This window comes from Populus nigra, chromosome 6 (assembly GCF_951802175.1).
Source record: "Populus nigra chromosome 6, ddPopNigr1.1, whole genome shotgun sequence".
NCBI lineage: Eukaryota > Viridiplantae > Streptophyta > Magnoliopsida > Malpighiales > Salicaceae > Populus > Populus nigra.
In genome coordinates, this window is record NC_084857.1 from 16,710,351 (window position 1) to 16,731,268 (window position 20,918).

The window sequence follows — 20,918 nt, forward strand, 5'->3', positions numbered from 1 at the left end:
AAATTCAGCAGCGAACACCTGATTCGCAGCGGACCATACAAATTCGGCAACAAAAACCTGATTCACTGTGGACAACACCGATTCGGCAGCGAACACCTGATTCGCTACAGACATCACAATTCAGCAGTGAACACCTGATTCGCTGCGGACAACACAATTTGGAAGCAAACCTCTGATTTGCTGCGGACAACACAAATTCAGCAGCGAACAACTAATTCATTGCAGACCACACAAATTCGGCAGTGAAAACCTGATTCGCTGCAGACAACACCAATTCGACAGCGACCACCTGATTCATTATGGACAACACAATTCAGCAACGAACACCTAATTCACTACAGACAACACAATTTGGAAGCGAACCCCTGATTCGCTGCGGATAACATAAATTCAGCAGCGAACACCTGATTTGCTGCGAACAACACAATTCGACAGCGAACACTGAATCGTTGTAGAGAACACAATTCGGAAGTAAGCCCTTGATTCGCTGCGGACAACACGAATTCGATAATGAACCCCTGATTCGCTGCAGACCACACCAATTCGACAGCGAACACCTGATTCGCTCCGGACAACACAATTCGGCAGCGAACCCCTGATTCACTACGGACCACACAAATTCGACAGCGAACACCTGATTCGCTGCAAACAACATAATTCAACAGCGAACCCCTGATTCGCTACGGACCACACAAATTCGGCAGCGAGCACCTGATTTGCTGTGGACAACACAATTCGACAGCGAACCCCTGATTCGCTACGTACCACACGAATTCGGCAGCGAGCACCTGATTTGCTGCGGACAACACAATTCGGCAGCGAGCACTTGATTCACTCCGAACAACACGAATTAGGCAGTGAGCACCTGATTTGCTGCGGACAACACAAATTCGGTAGAGAACACCTGATTCGCTGCGGATAACACAATTCGGCAGTGAAAACCTGATTCGCTATGGACAACACGATTCAACAGCGAACACCTGATTCGCTGCGAACAACACAAGTTCATTTGGCAAGTTTTTTTTTTAATTCATTCATTCCATGTTTTCACTTACATTATGGTAATACATCAACACCACCACTAGCAATTTCATAATTCACAAGTGTTCATTTTTTTATCACGGACTTAATTCCCTTAAGGTGTTCGTCACGGCGAATTCTCTCATTGTTCCCTCAATTTTATGGTTGGACATTGCTGCCCAATACACTTAGCTACACATGCCAGTCATCATATTTCTCACAAGTATAATTACAATCACAATTCACAATTCATTCTCTTAATTCACAATTTCACATGTTCATTCATTAAACAAATAAAACCGAAGCATTATATGGTGTGGTTCCTGTTTCAGCTACAACATGTTTTCAAGGTTCATTAATAACACAATTTGCACTTAACATCATTCCATCATCTTTCCATATAATTTCATCAATCAAATATGCAGAATTTACATCATCAACACAAGTATGTTTCTGTTTTTTATTCAAAAATGTTCCTAGAAGTCTCACGAGATCATCATCCATGCATTTTGTCACTTTAATTCATATTTTATCCCGCCCTCACCATGGCCAACCCTCCCCTAGGTTCATGCATTCAAAATCATTCATGTTTCCTGAGTAAGGGTTTGTGCATGTGTTCATTTATCTTTTGTTCTACATAGGTCTGTCCATTTAGTTAAGATTCCTTGAGTTAAGGTGCAAGAACACCACCCCTTTTATTTTTTAGTTTTCTTCCCTTTCCTTTTTGTCTGAAACTGGGGGTAAAAGCCAGTTGAAGAAAGCTTTGAGATGTGATATTGATATAAGGATTAATCAAGGATAAAATAATTGTCAAGGTTAGAGGATCCACTAATGGTATTTCAAACAAGTATAGTATAAACTCTTTTTATTACTCAACTGGAAACCACACACAAAGGAGGTTCCAATAGAATTATAAATTGTTAACATGATTACATTAGTTATCTTATTCGAATAATGCTAATAGTTGTAAATGTTGTCAGGTATTCATGATTATAACTTATATTAACAACAAATCAAGTTCCTTTCATAGCACAGGTGTCGGTTATACCATACGGTTGGGCTATGAAAGTGCCAAGTATTTGTTGTGCCAAGGGTTATTCAACATAAATCTAGATTAACTATTTAACAAGCAAAGTATTAAACAAATAACTTAGCTAAACATAATGAAAGAGAAAAACATAAATAAACAAGTTAAGGACATAAATAAGATATAAGATAACTTAGTAAAGGAAAGGAAATGAAAAGCATAAACAAGAGATTAATATAAAAAAAAACTTAAGCATTACAAAAATATAAAGAGAGAGAGCAAGAGCATGATCTTGATCTGAAAATCAAGATGCCTAAATGCATGGCAAATGCCTCCTTTTATAAGCCAAAATTTGGAACTATTGATTTGATGACTAATTGTTGAGTGGGTGGCCACATGTTGACTTGGTGACACTCTTTATCTTCTTGTCTGAACAAAACGTCATTGCTAATGTCAGAATTTGAACATATAGTCTTCATGAAAGTTCTAGGAAATTATCTTCGCTTTCCAACAAAAACAAATTGGTATATTTGGAATTCTAGAACTCGAGATATGAGCTGAACACTGAATAGTGTCTGGGCTACATTCCAGATTCCGACTTCTCCGTTGTTGCTACAATTTGAACTTGAAAACGGCCTTTTTGAATCTTGGACTCCTCATGAAAGTTTTAGGCTTATGTGTCTTAGCTTAACATCCATATAGACCAGACCTAAATCCAAGTTCTACAACTCCAAGTATGATCCAATAACCGAATAGTGTTCTAGTTTGGACTGAACCAGCATCTCTTTTCTAAGCTTGCCCCTCTCTTTATCTTCTCAATTTCAGTAATTAAACTCATCAATCAATCCTTTAATTTATGTGGTAGGCCTGCATTTAAGATGAATATTTACCATAAATTAATGGTATCTTATAGTATCAAACTTGTTATTATAAAACATGTTTTAGTTAAGGAATTATTGATACTTCAAGTACAAAATGATGATATAAAACCTTGATAAAAATACACTTTTAAGTACTAATCAAGCATGCAGCTCGTTTGGGGAAGAGTGCCCCTCTCTCTCTCTCCTTGCTGCATTTATACCCCTCTTAAAAGCAAAAAGAGGGTGTTGGACGTTGGACTAAGGTTGTCCTAATCCCCTTTTTGGGTTATCCTTGAGCTGATTTCCATTCCCATTCTCCCCTAGGATAGGTCGGTCCAACACTATTTTTTTTTGTTAGGTTTTATGGCGTCACTACCGATTCAGAAATCAACAACCTCAAACTGTGTCGCTGCCGATTTAGAAATCGGCAGCCAAACTGCCTCACTTTCGATTCAGAAATCGACAGCTAGAAACTGTGTTGCTGCCGATTTCTGAATCGGCAACAAAACTGCATCGCTATCGATTCAAAAATCGGCAGCCAGAAACTGCGTCGCTACCGATTCAAAAATCAGCAACGATGGTGGAGTCATTTCGGTTTCACTTTTTTTTTTTTTGGGTTTTCCATTAACCTTGCATGTCTATTGAACAACTAATCAAAAAGAAAGAAGAATGCATGAATTCAGGTTCTTGGAGGAAAGGGGTGTTTTTTCTCTCTTGGCTAGCTGCCCCCTCTTCCTTTCTCTCTTTCTTTTTATATCCTAGGAAACCCTAATCCCTTTTCTACAAAATAGTCCTTTCCTAAGTAGACAATTTACATTTAAATAACTATTTTTCTAAAAAAGAAGAAATAGCCTTGCATAAAATCTTCAAGCTTTGAATTTTGACTTAGATGAGCTAAATTTTCCAAATAAAGACTTGGATGTCGGTTTGGAGGCTTTGGGATGTAATTTGAACTTGTTTCTTCACAAAACCTATTTGTAGGCAGAATTCATGTGTCATCTTAGAAAAATCATATATCTCTCATATGATATCTTTTTCTGCTGAAATTGGGAAGCAGATAGGTCTTTGAGTCACGAATCCAACAAAATTGAGTTTGCATCAAATGGACTTCTGTAGCTCAAGATATTCAAGTGCGAATGGTCGAAGGTCAACATTGGCAGAATGAGAGATTTGACTTTAAAGGCTGTGATTTCCATGCTCTTTTTTATTATTATTTTCCTTGCCATATATTTATAGAAAGGTATGGATGTTAGCTCTTTAATACCATTGGAATCACTTCGTTTTGACCTCTAGAGCTCAAGCTCTGCATAAAACATCGATTGAAGGTCAAATTTGTCAATTATCTTCAATTTACTTCTTTTTAAATCTTACATCCAAAAGTGCCTTCAAAACATAAAATAAAGAATATCAAGACATTTTATATATATAACATAGGTAAAATACTAGGTAAATATGGGTAAAATTATCAAATAATGTGGTTGCATCACCTATGCTCCCTTTCATTGATATCAATATGAACTTTATGGAAGGACTACCCAAATATAAAGAAAAGGAGGTCATAATGGTAATGGTTGATTGGTTCAGCAAGTATACATGTTGTATGGCCTAAGTCACCCTGATACTACCCCTGGTGTTGCTAAGGTGTTTATGAACAATGTGTACAAACTACATAGGTTGCTAGCATTGATGGTTAGTGATAGGGATCCAATGTTTTTGAGAAAATTCTGGAAAGAGATGTTTAGCATTTAAGGGGTCAACCTATTCTATTTATTTGCACATCATTCACAAACTGATGGCCAGACAGAGATAGTCAATAAATTTATTGAAAAATATCTTAGGTGTATGATAGAAGATTGTTCAAGTTGGTGGGTACGTAAGATAGCTATCTTTAGTGGAATGATGGTACAATACTAATTTTCATTCCACTACCAAATTAACACTTAATGAGGTACTATATAGTTTCCCTCCTCTTATAAATATTCCTCATTTTTCTAAGGATTCCACAGTGGAATTAGTTGATGAAGCAGCACTCACCAGAAGGTAGGACATGATTAAAAGGGTCAGGGTTCATTTACAAAATGCACAAAACATGATGATTCAATTAGCCAACAGAAAGAGAATTGAGAGATACTTTTCAATAGGTGACTGTTTATTTGAAGCTGCAGCTTTACAGGCATCAATCAATAATTTGCAGATCATCACAAAAACTAGCAGGTAAGTTTTTTGGGCCATACTAGGTTATAGACAAGATTGGAAACGTCGCATCTAAGCTGGAATTGCCGCCTTCAGTTGAAATCCACCTTGTTTTCCATGTGTCACAACTTAAGAAGCATATGGGAAACCAAATTGTTCAAGATACTCTACTAGTTTTGCGTCGAACACCTGACTTGTAACCACAAGCAATATTAGACAGATAAATTTCAAGGAAGAAAAACAAAGTTGCTACTCAGTTTCTAGTTCATTGGAAGGGATTACTGTCAGCTGATGCCATCTGAGAGTTCGCAAATGAACTGGCATTAAATTTTCCACGGTTAAACTTTGAGGATAAGGAATCTTTTACTAGGGGAGAATTCTCAAGAGTAACTAGAGAATGAGAAGAAGAATATGTTGGTAACTTAAATTTAAATAATATGACCGTTGCGAGTCAAACCTATGTCGCGCATTGTGCATTGTTTCACTAAACATGCAGCTCACCGTTTCATTCAACCCTTGTTCACTGTGTGGTAGTTGGTGCTGCACACCGTTTAGCTTTACTTTTTTATAGAAACAAGAATGAAAAAGACAAAGTTAGTTATTTCGTCTTTTCGTGGGACAATATGAGTTGTTGTATAGGTGGTTGTAACAGAATGAAATAAAGCATGGAAAATGAAAAACCAAAACGAGTAAATGGGAGAGTTGGATTCGGGTGAATCTCTCTAGCAACCTTTTAGTATTTTTTATGTATAAACTTTCGATATTGATTATGTTCTTGAATTGATTGCTGTGTTAGTGTGAAATCTTCAATTTAAATCTAGAATCCTACTGGATTCATTGTTAACCGGTGAAATCTCCATTTCACTTGCAATAGAGGGGGAGGGCTGCGGGTAGTGAAGATCAAGAGAGAAGGGGGGGGCGATGGAGAAGGGGGAGGGTGCGTGATGCGAGCAGCAGTAAGGGTGCATTTTAGGGTTTGAGTTTTGAAGAAAACTTTATATTTATACCCTGTTAAGTTTTCTTTAATTTTTGGTTGAACTTGAACAGGTCTATTTTGATTCCGATTTTTTTTTTTTTTTTTTGATTTCTAATTGATTTTTTCAGGTTTTTTTTTTTCTTCTCATTTTAATCAGTTTTTGACTCACCCTTAACCGTACACGCATCAAGGCAAACCCAGTGACAGGTATTATCAATAAATTAAGCAATTGATGACAGCCAAGTTCTAACGCAAGCAAATAATAGCATAAGCCACTACAAATTACGAGCGTTAGATGACAGCCACGTTTTAAAGCAAGCTAGTAAATAGCATAAACCACCTATGTTTCTTCACTCCGGCAAATGGTGCACAGCTACTCCCAACTCCTAAATAGCATAAACCACCTATGTTTCTTCACTCCGGCTAATGGTGCACAGCTACTCCCAACTCCAATGAAAAATACAAGCAATTTTCCTCAACAATCATTTATCAAGGGACCAACATAAAGAATAAGTTCCTGCATGACACCGGACCACTCAAAAATGTGAATTCGGGCTACAATGGATCTTTAGAGATCCAACCCCAGTTTTTGGGGATAAATAAACAGGAAAAGATGCTCGGTGAAACTAGATCAAAAAAATAATTAATCTGGTTAAGCAAAAACACACGCACTAATTTCAAAATTAAAAAGAACAAATTGGTGATGTTACTGCCACCATCTAGAATTATTTTCCAAGAAACCATAACCACCAAATACGTGAAACCCAAGTATATCAAACAAACAGATGAAACGTCCACTTGAAAAGGAGATATCGCGGATCCTTCCGTACTTTATTGTTCTCTGCTACTAACAAAAGAACCGAGTTCCAGTCACACCCAACAGAAGTTGCTTGTTCTAGGGCTTGAGAGACAAGGCCAATCCAACCTTAGCACTCTTTTCAATTGCCTTCGTATCAACCTCCCCTGAGATTGTGAATAGAGACTTAGGGCGCCACTCATTCTGGATAAGAGCACTCACTTTCCCATAGTTGTTCAACCGAGCCTTCACTGTAGTCAGCGGGTCAAGTGCATGCTGCGTGCCAATGGTCAATATGTTTTCATTGCTTGAAAAGCTATGGGTCAGCTCCGCACCAACAGCTGTACTAGTCAATGGACTCACTGTGTGGTAGTAGGAAGCACTAAGGGTGTCTCCCTTATCATTACTGTGGGCATCAACAAAAATCACTTGCATCAGAAAAGGGATCTTCATCAAATCAAAAATATGCACAAACAGCAGAAATCACTCCCCTTCAATATATAACCAAGACTCTAATCCTATATTCAAGTAAAAAACATTGTCCTGGATGATAAAAGAGAGTAAAACTTCAATAAAAAACTCAAGAAAAATTTGTTCACTGAGCATCTTTAGCAATACTGCCATAAAAAAAAAATTCTTCACCAGCAAATGCCTTCAAAATTAGTCTTTCTCTGCATTGAATCACTACTCAAGCTTTTTAATGGGGTGGTGCCAGCAAAAGAATTCCCAAGCTGGTCTTTATATTTGTAGTGCTCAATGCTCAGTGAACATAATCATTCAAAGCAACAAGTATCTGGTTTTAGAGTAATTATCTTAAAAAATAACTACTTTCTCTGTATTGAACTACTACTCACACTGTCAGGGAAGCAATTAGGTCAGAATTCGTATAACTCAACCCTGCGTTGCATTTAGTAAAGTTCCCAGTGGCAGTATCAAATGAGAGATCAGTCCCCAGAGCAACAACATTGCTCCCAACCACACCTGAGAAGTTAACAATGGGATTGGCAGTCAACCCAAGGCTAGTACTAATTCCAGCATACTCATGCTGGTACTGGAGTTCCACCTGTTACCACAAACAATTAAATCGAATCATAGTAGCAAAAGACCTCATTAACACTGGCATAGCATTAAATACAGTAAGAAGTTCAAAATGGACAAGGCAAGCATGACCCCAAGGTTTAACTTCAACAACAAAAATTCAGACCAGCAATCAACAACCGTAACAGCAAGATATGATGGTCCCATCAATGAAACAGCCAAGCAAATCAGAATGTAGAAACAATTATAAAAGACAAGATGAAGATAATCGACAAGGAAAAGAGCCATTTTACCTTGCCAGATCTCTGATCAGGAACTTTGAAGCTAAAGATTGTCTTGAGCCCAGGAGCAGGTTCGTCAATAGTAATAGTTGTGAGAAGCTACAGATGAACACACCACTATCAACTGGGCAATCAAAGCATCATATTACTAGAAATAAAATTATCCAACGAATGTTCACTGCATCAAAAAATGTTAGTCTGTTAACTTATACAAATGCCATAAGAAAATTTCACATCTTGAAAAGACCATGGGCAAGCTAATTTACAACCTGATATGGGCGTTGGTAACAATACAGGCATGGGGTATTGTTCTAAAGAACAATCTAAGAAATAAGACAGCAATGCAAGTGATATAAAACTAATAATTTGCTATCATAGTATCTCACATCTACAGTCAACAGAAAGTAAATACTGTATTTAAACAGAAAAGATATTGAATCATGGTGGCATACTAGAGAATTAATAAGCATATTTAACAGGTATATGGAATTTCCATACGGCAATTCTCCAAACCTGGGATAAGAGACTACATATAATTCAATTTGTCAACATTATGAAATGAAGTGTAGATTTATGATGAATATAAGAGTTCCATCATATCACATTATCTAGGGATTCAAACAATTTTGGCCAGCACTCAAGAAATGAGTGGACTTTGCAGTTCACCAATGACCAACCCAGAGTGCAAAAAAACAAACAGGCACCTCAGAGAGTTACTTGAAGTCTTCAAACAGGCACCTCAGATACATAATCCATAAGCACAGATGATTATCAAATGTGTCCAAGAAAGAGAGCAGGCAAGCTTTCATGTCTTACATTGGAGTTTGTGTCCACTTTTACATCAGTTGTGATGTTCTTGTTCTTTAGCTGACTGCTGATATCCGCTAAAAACAGCTCCCCTTTCTTGATCCCAGTTGAAGTAATTGCCTGGAATTCGAAATAAATATAATGTCAGAAAATAACATCACAACAGTTTGTTTTCACATAAAAAATAATAAATAAATAATAATAAGAACGTATGCTGAACCAAAATATACTTGATAGAAAACATTGAAACTAAACATCCAAACAAATGGATTGCACATCCACACATCCAAAACAGATGACCATTCCCGGGTGCAATTATAATTGAGAAAGTGTTCCCATTTTTCCTTTTCTCCCTCCTAGCTTCAGGCAACACATGTACGCTTTTTTCCTTAATTTTACCCAAATGAAACCTCAAACAAACGTCTAGGATTCCTAATAAATTCACTAATACGATCAATCGATGATCGAAGCCGTAAATCCTTTTTTACCGTTTGTGAATCGTACAAACAGCACAATTAAATCATCAATGCAGATAAAAATTACCAAGTAAAGAAATCCACATGTTACTTAATCCTAGAAAATTAATTGTCCAACTCTTAATACTGCAGATTGATCGATTCATTTTATTATTTAATTTTTGAAAAAAAAAACAACTTACTGTTTTTTTAGCCCTAAGATTCCAAAATCAGTACCAAGATTCGAAATAAGACAGAAATATGTTTTAATCCATGGCCAAAAAAATATAATTAAAAATAAGAATAAAAGGAATGGAAAAAGAAAATTACAACTCCAGCGGAAGTGTAAGTAGTGACAGTGAACTTGTGGTCGCTCTGGTAATCCTTGTAGAGAAGATCTGGAAGTTTCGAGAAATTAAGGGGAAAACACAAAAATGGAAACAAATTAAAGAGTGCGAAAATAATCGTTCGGCGTGTTACCTCTGGCTTTCTTGCCAATATCGAGGTAGAGACCTGGGCCTTTTCCCATGATTTTTTTTCGAATAAACGGTAATCAAGGAAACCACAAAAAGGAGAGAGCTTTTGCTTGCTGCAGTCGTGTATTCTAGAAAGAAAAGGAACCAACAATAAAATATTGAGTGAACCCTACCTCCGCTTTTGTGACCGGTTGATATGGACCGTTGGATCTCGAGAGAAGGAGTGCTACGGTGTTTTCTGGACTAAGTATCTGCATCAGGTATTAAGTATAAAGATGAAAGGATTTTATATATATTTATTAGTATTTATATATTTATTCGTATAGTGGATTATAATAATATTTTTTTTTTAATTTTTTTGGTTATTGATTTTTTTTAATTTAGTATATTATGTGTTCATGGAGATTTAGAATTAGTAACTTATTTTAATTTGTTTTTTATATGATTGTTATAGTATCAAAAAAATATTCTAGCATCGGGTTGATATCAGAAAAATATTTCAGAATCATGGTATGGTTTCTTTAAAAAAAAAGTTAGTTAAATAAAAAACTATTTAAAAAATACTAGGTTTTTAAACTTTATGAAGTCAATAATCTAGTTTGCGAGTTTGGCAAAGCAACTCAGTTGCCTCAGTTTGTAAGTTTAGTAAGGTACTTTTTTTTTCTAATTAAACTCAAGTATATAATCGTTTATTTTTCTTTTTATCATATAGTTAAAAAATAGATTCAGGAAAAAAAACATGTTATTAAATTTTAAAAAGTTCATTTGCTTGTTGACGGGTATAACAAGTTTAATTTTTTTCTTTTTTTAAAAATTTATTTTTTTTATTTCATCATTTGTTATTGAGTTGATTGAGAGTTGAGTTTTATAACTTGTTTTGTTTTGCTTTTTATAAGGTTATCATAGTCTTACAAAAAAGTTTTAGTATTAATTTGATGTTTGATTTTGTGATTGTCTATGAGATTATCATAGTGTTGACTCGAGTTACCCGATTCACGGGTTTAACGAGTTTACTCATCAAACCTGATATGGTTTTTTAATTTTTCTAATTATTTTTTTTATTTCACTCATCTTTAATATTGGATTGGTTGGGAAATGAAATTCATAATTTATTTCTTTTTATTTTCTATAAGGTTATCATGATCTGAAATAAATAATTTTTTTAGCGTTGATGCTCGATTTTACAAGCATCTAATGTTATCATAAAATTAAATAAAAATAATTTATAAAATAATAAAGTTATTAAACATATTGAAGTCCATGACTTAGGTCATAGGGTGACCAAAGTCGATCCAATCCGGTATCGTCTCAATATTAAAAAAAATGTTGTCTTAATTTTTTTTTAAAAGTTATGTTATGTTTTTATCAGTCATCCAAGTTGTCCTTGGACCTATTAAATTGAATGATTCACTTTGGATCACCTCTCACGCTGTTTAATTAGAAACTCAAGTCAGGCAAAGAGCCGGGTTGACATGTTTCAAGATCGAACCACTTGATTGAATTTAACGATACTACAAAAAAAATCTTCATACTCTTAACATTTTTTTAAGCATAGAAAAAGAATAGCCTGACTCGCAATGGGGCGCAGGCGAATGTACTAGTATTCGGCTATTTTTGGTTCTATTTTTATTTTATTTTTTATTTTGAGTTTGACAATATATAAGAACTTTACAAAATCTTAGAACTAACTTCATTTAAGAAAAATTGTCTACCATATTTTACAAAATAACATTAATTATAGTATTATATAGTAATATTTTTTTAGAAAAATAACAAGATATTCTTAACATAATGTAAAAAAAAATAGAAAGGTTATAAGATTTTTTGGAAAAATAATGTTTCAATTTTTTAAAAAATAGTGTTAAAAAAGGTAAATTGAAATTTCTTGTTTAAAGACAATATTTCTTCATCTAGATTTTAAAAAAAAAAATTGAGTTTGAAAACATACTTTAAAAGTTTTTTAACAGTTTTTCTTTACAAGTTTTTCATTATATTTACTAAAAAGAATGGGGTGTGAATAGTTCATTTAATGTAGCTAGATATATTTCAATGTGTATTATAATAGTAACATTTGGCCTATCTTATAGGGGCAATAAGGTCCTTCTCTTTTTATAAACAATAAAAATACAACAAAAAAAATCCGTAGAGACAAATAAAATATGCATTGGTTTTTTTACTTTTTTGAATGCATAGTAAAATTATTTAAATGTCCTTGAAGTAAAAAAAAAAAAGCCTTGGGTAAAGGGTTTTTTTGTCTTTTCATGTTGATTTTTTTGTTATTTAATGTTTATTGAGGGCATTATGGTTTTTCAATAAAATTAAATAATATTAAAATTAAAAAAGTTATTAGCACGTGGGAGGCACCTGCGCATTTCAGGCGGTGCCTCCAGGTGATCAAAACTGCCCTTTTGTCATGTCATTAGAAGCGTTGCTATATCTCTTCCTCTCGGTATGGTGCGCGTTGGTGGAGGTTGTGTGGTTTGTCCCTGGTAGATCTTTCTTTTTCTTCTTCTTTTTCTTCTCTCTTTCCCCCTTTAAATTGCATGTTGGTCCTTTTTGTTTTTGATTTTTTAGCTTTGATCATTTTTCTTTTGATTTCTATTTTTTATCCTTGATCCTATTGTAAAAAGCAAAATATTTCTTTTCAATTTGAATTTGTCATAAATTAATTTTTTTTTCAATTATGTCATCATTCTTTTAATTTTTGATTTTTTTGGTTCATTTATAAAAGTTTATTAATTTTTAATTTTACCTTTCAATCCAAGTTTATGGTGTCTCTTTTTTATTTGGTCTTCATTCTTTTGATTATTTTTTTTCAATTTAACCCTCCAATAAAAAAAATTTAATTTCCCTTTGATTTATTTCTTATTTTGGTTTTCACCCTCTTTCTTTTAATTATTATTTTTTGTTTTAGATCTTTTCGTCTAATTATTTTTTTCTTGTTGATATTATTCTTCAACATTTGATTTGTTGCGGATTGTGCTTCACGGTTTTTCCATGTATGATGTTTTTGGTCTAATGACACAGGTCAAGAGTTTGAAAAGTTATTATGGGTTGATATATTTTTTTCTTTTCCAATTTCATTATTTGACATTAGTTTTTTTAGAAAAAAAAAATTATGTTTATGGTTTTCTTTAGTTTTTTCTGTTGGGTTATCCCCATATCAATATCTAGACCGTGGATTTTGCTAGTTAACACAGGTTGACTCACCTCTTATTACCCAAGTTACATGTTTATCGCATTACCTCGGGTTGACTCGGGCCATTTGTTTTTCTTTTTTTTAACCCAATTTTGTACTTTTAGATATTTATTTTCCAAAGTATCTTGATATTTTTTAATAAAAATTATCCATTCACTAATGTTGCATATTCTTTTATTTTCTAATTAAAATAAAATCAGCTTATTAAACTTGATTGGTGTTATAACTCAAGTTGTTGATTTCTCTTATTTTTTTGAAATATGCTCATGACACCTATACATCATTTTTTATGTAACAAGAAAATGCACGGTGTAGCACGAAACCATATCTAGTATTTGCTTATTCATGGTTTTGTTTTTATTTTTTATTTTTGTATTTTGAGTTTAATAATATATAAGAACTTCACAAAAATCTTAGGACTAACTTCATTTAAAAAAACTTGTTTACCATATTTTACAAAAATCTTAAGGCTAACCTGACCAACCCTAGTCATGCACTTGGTCAATTGTTTTAAAAATTAATTTTTTTATTTAAATATGACACTAAAAAGTGACATCCACAAGAAAGTCACCATATAAAATGTAATACCTTGCACTTTCTCATATATTTTTACTTAATCTCTATGACTAAGTATGTAGAAATCCAGGTAATTGTTTTTCCTTTTATACACACACACACACACACACACACACACACACACAAAATGTATTACATCTTTTATTAAAGATTATCATGTTAACTATTTATAAGTTTTTTTTTCCTGAAATTACAAATATCCTTTATGTATAATATTAGATAGCTTGGTGACCCTGCGAAATGGATGTCATCAAAGAAATTCACCTATAATATACACAAAATAAAAAAAATAAATCATATTAAACATTTGCATCATCTCAATTACTAATGTTTAACAATTATAAGATCAAAATCAATTTCATAAATTTTTCTTTAAGAACGTTGACCTCATATCAATTTTCAACATCTTATATTTTTCATTATTCCCTGGTAAATTTTCTTTCCATCATTTTATTCATCACATTATCACTCTTTCATCATGATAATTGTTTCATTTGTAATCTAGTTTAACTTGTCATTATACGATTTATTCCTTACAACTTTAAATTTGACTGGTCTCTTTCAAACACTTTCATACAATGTCTCTTTTCATATCGAGGTTATTTCTTAATTATTTTTACTTCATGAATATATTCAATTTATATTAATATTATTATTTCACAACTTATGAAATTTACCCAATAATTTATTTTCTCAACATATGATTTTTTCCTCTCTCAACCACCCTTAACCATCTTAATACATATTGTAACTCATTATGTAAGCGTGTCTCATTCACATCGTTATTTAATTTACAACATATTTAATTCATGTCTCCTTTTTATTTCCCAAGTATTTATTTCATCTATGATATATCGTACTTCAATCCATATAACACATTTGTTATACTGAGAAATTTTCTCTATTCATTATTCATTCCACTTATTTCAAGTCTATTTGTATTATTTATATTTTATTACATAACCTTCCATTACTTTTATACTTGCAAGACGTGCTCAAATTATCTTTCTTTTCCGTTAAACTTTGTTAGTAGGGCTAATTGAATACTCAATTATTAACTTGTCAACACAACCAGACTTACGTACATCTTACTCCATTACATGTTATTGTTAATACCAAAAACATGATCTACAACTCAGCACAATGCTGCGAGGTATTTGAAAACTTATTTAATATCAAATACAATTAGCTTTATACACAATAATTATTTGTTATTATATCTTCTATAAATTTACCATATCAATTTCTAAACAGTTAATTTATTATTTTACCCTTAACCTTACAAATCAGTACAATTAGCATAATTCAAAGACATATCAATGTCCTCTCTTACCCAAACCAAACATTTGTTTCATTACTAAATTAACGAGTTTCTCTAATTGTTCATTTACAAGGGTACTAATCCCACTAATCAGTATAACTAGTTTCTCTGATTGCCAATTAACTAGAACACTAGTCTTATTAACTAGGATAACTAGTTTTTCCAATTGCATATTAACTAGGGCAATAGTCTTATGAACCAAGATAACTAGTTTCTCCAATAATCCATTAATCAGGGAAGTAGTCTTGGCGATCATAATAACTAAGTTCTCCAATATCCCATTAACTAGAGCACTAGTCCCAGTAACCAGGGTAGCTAGTCTCACCGCCTATTACCGGACACTAACCTTATTACCAAGTAACTAGTTCCACACGTATTAACATGAAAATAAGAACACACCATATTTAATGTATTTGCCATTACTTTGCATAATAAATTTGTTAAATAAGGTATCAAGGTATCAACACACCTTTTCCACGATAATATATGTTCACATGTAACCTATCTCACATGTCACAACAATATATGTCACATTTTCCACAACAATATAGTTCCCATCACTTATATTTTTCGACATTATTTTTTTTCATTGTTGTGGTCAAACGCAAATTGCACGTGATTATTGTTGTTGTGATCAATAATAGTTCATACATAGCGATTCCACTGTTACGGTCAAAAGTCAATTATAAATATTTTACCGTCGTTGCAGTCAATCACACTTCATAACATACTATGTATTTTCGCCTATGCAATTTACTACAAAACACATACCACTTTTTGCCTCAAAGGCATAAGCCTTCAATTAATAATAACAACCAGTATATTGGCTCGCATTTCGTAGAGGGTTTATATCTTTTTTTTATGTAAAAAAATATTAAGATTATAGAAAATGTTTTAAACCCTTTGAGTCTGGCAGTTATGCCAGACTAAAGCAAATTAGCGATTCCACTGTTATGGTCAAAAGTCAATTATAAATATTTTACCGTCGTTGCAGTCAATCACACTTCATAACATACTATGTATTTTCGCCTATGCAATTTACTACAAAACACATACCACTTTTTGCCTCAAAGGCATAAGCCTTCAATTAATAATAACAACCAGTATATTGGCTCGCGTTTCGTAGAGGGTCTATATCTTTTTTTTATGTAAAAAAATATTAAGATTATAGAGAATGTTTTAAACCCTTTGAGTCTGGCAGTTATGCCAGACTAAAGCAAATTAGGTATAGATGCCATGCTAGACCCAGGAACCAAACATGATTGTCAGACTCAAGACTCTTGGGTCTGACATTGTTGACCTTGGGTCTGAAGTGGTACTCAGACCCAAGTAGCTTGGGTTTGGCGTGTTTGTCAGACCCAAGTAAACAACAAACAAACAGAGGATAATTGTGTACTTTAGTTGTTAAGAGAGAGAAAAGAAAGAAAAAACGCAAACAATCGATCATTGGCGACAATCTCATGCGCCACACCATGTGGAAGAGGGCACGTTTGTGCATCTATCTAGATGGTGAATGACTAGATTTGGCCACTGGAAGGCGTCTCACACGCCTTTTTAATGACGCGGGCGCCACTTATGTTTTGGGGCGTGTGAAACACGCGCCAACAACTTTTTGAATAAAAAATAGAAAAGACAACGTGAAAAATACTAAAATGCCCCCATGGTTCTCTTAATTATACACCATATCCAAGTAAATTTCATTGTCGCAATCCACAATAATCTATGTCTAGAACTACAATGAAAACCACACGCCATTTAGCTTTCTTTATAATAATAACATACAACACAATTTATTTACTATTGTAAAATCTAAAAATCATAAAAGCATGTTTAAATAAATAAAAAAGGCAAGGGAAGCTCAATCCCTTACCTTTGCTCTTGTTATTCAAGCTCTAAGAAGTCGGGTTTCTTTCTAAATGTTTCTCTTACAACTCTAGACCAAAGAACCATTACTACTTACACCATAAATTTAATTAAATCGCTAGCATATTTATACATCGTAATAACTTTTCCATGTAAATAAACACACACTAAAATTTTCAAATTTCCTTAATTTCCTTAATATATGCCCTACACAACATCACAACCTAATAAAATTTCATACTCATGTTTCCTTAACAATGAAACACATCATTTCAGTAATATCACATCATCTTCTATACCTTCCTATTAATAGAATAACTTAATACAATTCCTTAATTCTTTCTAGTTTCTCTAAACTAACAATTTGGTCAATTTGAAAACATCCTTCCCATTTTTCCGTACATCTCAAAATCATTAAAACAAGCATTCAATTCCAAGTCACTAAGATTAATTGCTCATGGTTCCTTCCATCGACTTTACAACATCATTGCATATGCCTAAAGTTTTGGTATTAATATTTTCTTTTAACCAATCTCATTTAAACATCATATTCATGCTTGTAGTTTCAGTTACGAAATTACACATTTACTTTACATCTTATAAAATGACTTATTTCCTATTGTTATTTTATTTTTATTTAGCCAAAACCAAAAGCACCCAAGTTGGTAAGCATTCTTTCCAACTCTTACAACATTTCCCACGTGTTCGAATTAATACAAAGTCTTATAACTTTCTCCATTCATAGTTCACAATATACTTTGTTCAATTGCACATTCACATTAAAATTTTCAATCATCCATGTATTTATGTACCTAACACAAAATTGGAAAATTTCTCCCCCAAACATCTCATTTGGCCGAAACCTAATACTCCCATATCATCAAATATTCTTTTAATTTAATTTAATTTATTTCTCATTAAATTTCACATGTTTTCAAAATGACAACCTATGTTATAACTTCTTCTTCTTCTTTTTTCCATTTCTTATCACCTATCACCTATCTTTAATTTCACAACTTGATTTAAAATATTTCAAATGGATTCTCTACATTTAAAGTCACTTATTCATGGTTTGAAATGTTAATTCCATTCATGAGCACATAATTATACAACCAAGAATTTTCTTCGTATTTTTCTTTACTTGACCGGGACCTAATTCCTTGTCCACTTAATATTCTTTTTTTTTTTTAATTCGATTTGAATTTAGAATACTTCCAAGCTCTCTCTCTCTCTCTCTCTCTCTCTCACACACACACACACACACACACACACACAATTCACACCTAAGAAACCCTTAAATTTTTCCCTATTTGGCCGACACTTGTGGCCTTCCTTTTTCCTAAACTTTCTTCATCAATTTTTTATAATTTTTAAAATTCCATAAAGTATTTCACCTCTATTTCACTAGTTTATCACTTTCTTGCATTTCCCTAAAAAATTGAATTAAGAAACCTAGTAAAATTTAAAAATTATTAGTAAAACTTAATTGAAATCAAAGTAAGTTTGGTGGATTAAGCACGCATTCCTTGTCATTTTTATGTCAAATTTCAAACTCAAAACCGGATCTCCACCTCAAATCTCTATTTTCCTTCCATTTCTTCACTCTCTCTCTAGTGTTACACCCTCTCTCTCTCCACTATTTATTCTAAATTTGATGTTTATATCATGGTTTCACTCTTCCAACTAAAGTATTTAAGTTTTCATGGTTTTACCTGGATAAAAGGGACGAGAGAAGGCTTGAAATGGTGAAAGAACACTCGTTCTTCTTTGCTGCTACTTTCGGGTGGCTTTAAAACGAGGAACAAAATGTTCTTCTTTAGATTCAACCTCCCATTTAAATAGGAGTTGACATGTTTCTCTTTTTTCTTTTTTTACAATGTGCACCTAATTATACTTTTCAATATTGTTCAAGGCCGATAATTTCATATGATTTTTAATACTGATTGACTAAAAAATTTTATTCTAGATAAAGCAACATGTTAAGAGGTTACTCGTAAAATTTCAGTTTGATTTAATGGTTGGATTGAATTAAGCTTAATAATATAAAACTAGACATCAAGTAATTTTTATGCCAAAAATCTGATTTTTTCAATGTTTTATTTTCTTAAATCATCAATATTTTTAACTAATTCATTGGGCACTTCTATCCCTATTTATAATACAAAATTTCCCCAAATTTCATTCCCTTCCAAGTTAAAAACTAAACGATTGCACACATGCTTATACCGACGATCAAAGTCATTTGATGCGAACCTCATGATCACGTGGTCACGCAACCCACACGCAAAGACACCAATTCCCGGAAAGCCAAGTAAATCAAGTTTGATAGGAGTGTGACACAAAGATAACCTGTACCTAGGCACCACCACTATTAGAAACGGAAACCCCCACCCAACGAATATTGATTCGCGAACGAGAAGTATAAGGATGACGCCATGAAGACAATTGTTCTTCGATAAGTCATTTTTCAGTTCTTTAGAAAACCATGGAAGGGAGATTATCTCACCAACACACACACACACAAAGTGCGGCAAATAAGAAGTTCTATTAATCTGAATTGTCTAACTTACATGTTTGGTTATGCCTTTATTTATACTAACTCTAGACTTAAATAAACCCTAATGGACCCCTCTTAGGTGGACTTATATTAAACCCACTTACAATTGACCCAAATAAGTAATAATAGCCCAAAGACTAAGAAGAAAATAATAAAAATAATAAAAATCCAAAAATTACCATCCTAAATATGCTAGAATCAGATTTATCACCATTAAGAAGTCCTAAATAGACTAGAAAATTTGATCTGAAGGTAGAATTTATTCTGAAATCTTCTTTCCTTTTTTGTAGCTAGGACGAATAAGGAATCCTTGTAAGAAAATGATTTTGAATATTTATGAATCCTTGTCACACATGAAAACTATGTTGCAGCCTGACACGACCAAAAAATTGATGTCTTTTCCCAAGTGTAGGAGTGTCGAAGTAATAAATAACCCGGCAAGACCGAGGTCAAACCACAGGGAGGCTAATTGTATAAATTACAGATAACAATAATACAACAATAACAATAACAACAATAATATCAATAATAATAATACTACTACTAGTAGTAGTAGTAACAATAATAATAATAATATAATAATAATAAAGTAGAAGAAGAAGAAGAAGAAGAAGAAGAAGTTGATGAGAACTTTGAGATGAAAGATTAACGTAAGGATTAAACAATGATAACAACAAATGTCAAGGTTAGAGGATCCACTAATGGTATTTCAAACAAGTATAGTATAAACCCTTATTATTCAATTGGAAACCACACATAAGGAGGTTCCAATCAGATTATAAATTATTAACATGATCACATTAGCTATCTTATTCGAATAATGCTAATACTTGTAAATGTTTTCAAGCATTCATGATTATAACTTATGTTAACAACAAATCAAGTTCCTTTCATAGCTCAGGTGTCGGTTATACCATACAGTATGGGCTATGAAAGTGGCAAGTATTTGTTGTACCAAGTGTTATACAACATAAATCTAGATTAACCATTTAACAAGCAAAGTATTAAAAGTGAACAAGATAACAAATACAAAGCATGTTAGTATCCAACATTAAGGTCCATGTTAAGTTTATATTATACTTATTCTTACACCATTAGTATACCCTTTTCACCTTGACATAATTAACTTAGCTACACATAATGAAAGAAAGAAACATAAATAAACAAGATAAGAACATAAATGAGAAAGAAGTTAACTAAGTAAAGAAAAGAAAATGAAAGGCATAAACAAGAGATTACTATAAACAAAACTTAAGTATTACAAAAGAGAGAGCAAGAGCATGATCTTGATCTGAACACCAAGATGCCTAAATACATGGCAAATGCCTCCTTTTATAGGCCAAAATTCAGAACTATTGATTTGTTGACTAATTGATGAATGGGTGGCCACATCTTGACTTGGTGACAATTCTTATCTTCTTGTCTGCCAAAAACGTCATTGATAACGTCCTAATTTGAACAAACTTCAATCAT

The 20,918-nt window shown here is 32.9% G+C and overlaps 1 protein-coding gene across 1 annotated transcript; it reads right to left on the reverse strand.

Annotated features, from left to right (window-relative positions):
• Positions 1-6,579: 6,579 nt before the first annotated feature.
• LOC133697112 (mitochondrial outer membrane protein porin of 36 kDa) lies at positions 6,580-10,150 on the reverse strand. The gene is made up of 6 exons (XM_062119476.1): positions 9,934-10,150; positions 9,784-9,851; positions 9,008-9,118; positions 8,204-8,290; positions 7,727-7,935; positions 6,580-7,278 (listed from the first exon to the last, which is right to left on the reverse strand). Exons 1-6 carry the CDS (start codon positions 9,980-9,982, stop codon positions 6,972-6,974), a joined length of 831 nt encoding a protein of 276 aa, XP_061975460.1. The 5' UTR covers positions 9,983-10,150; the 3' UTR covers positions 6,580-6,971.
• Positions 10,151-20,918: the final 10,768 nt, after the last annotated feature.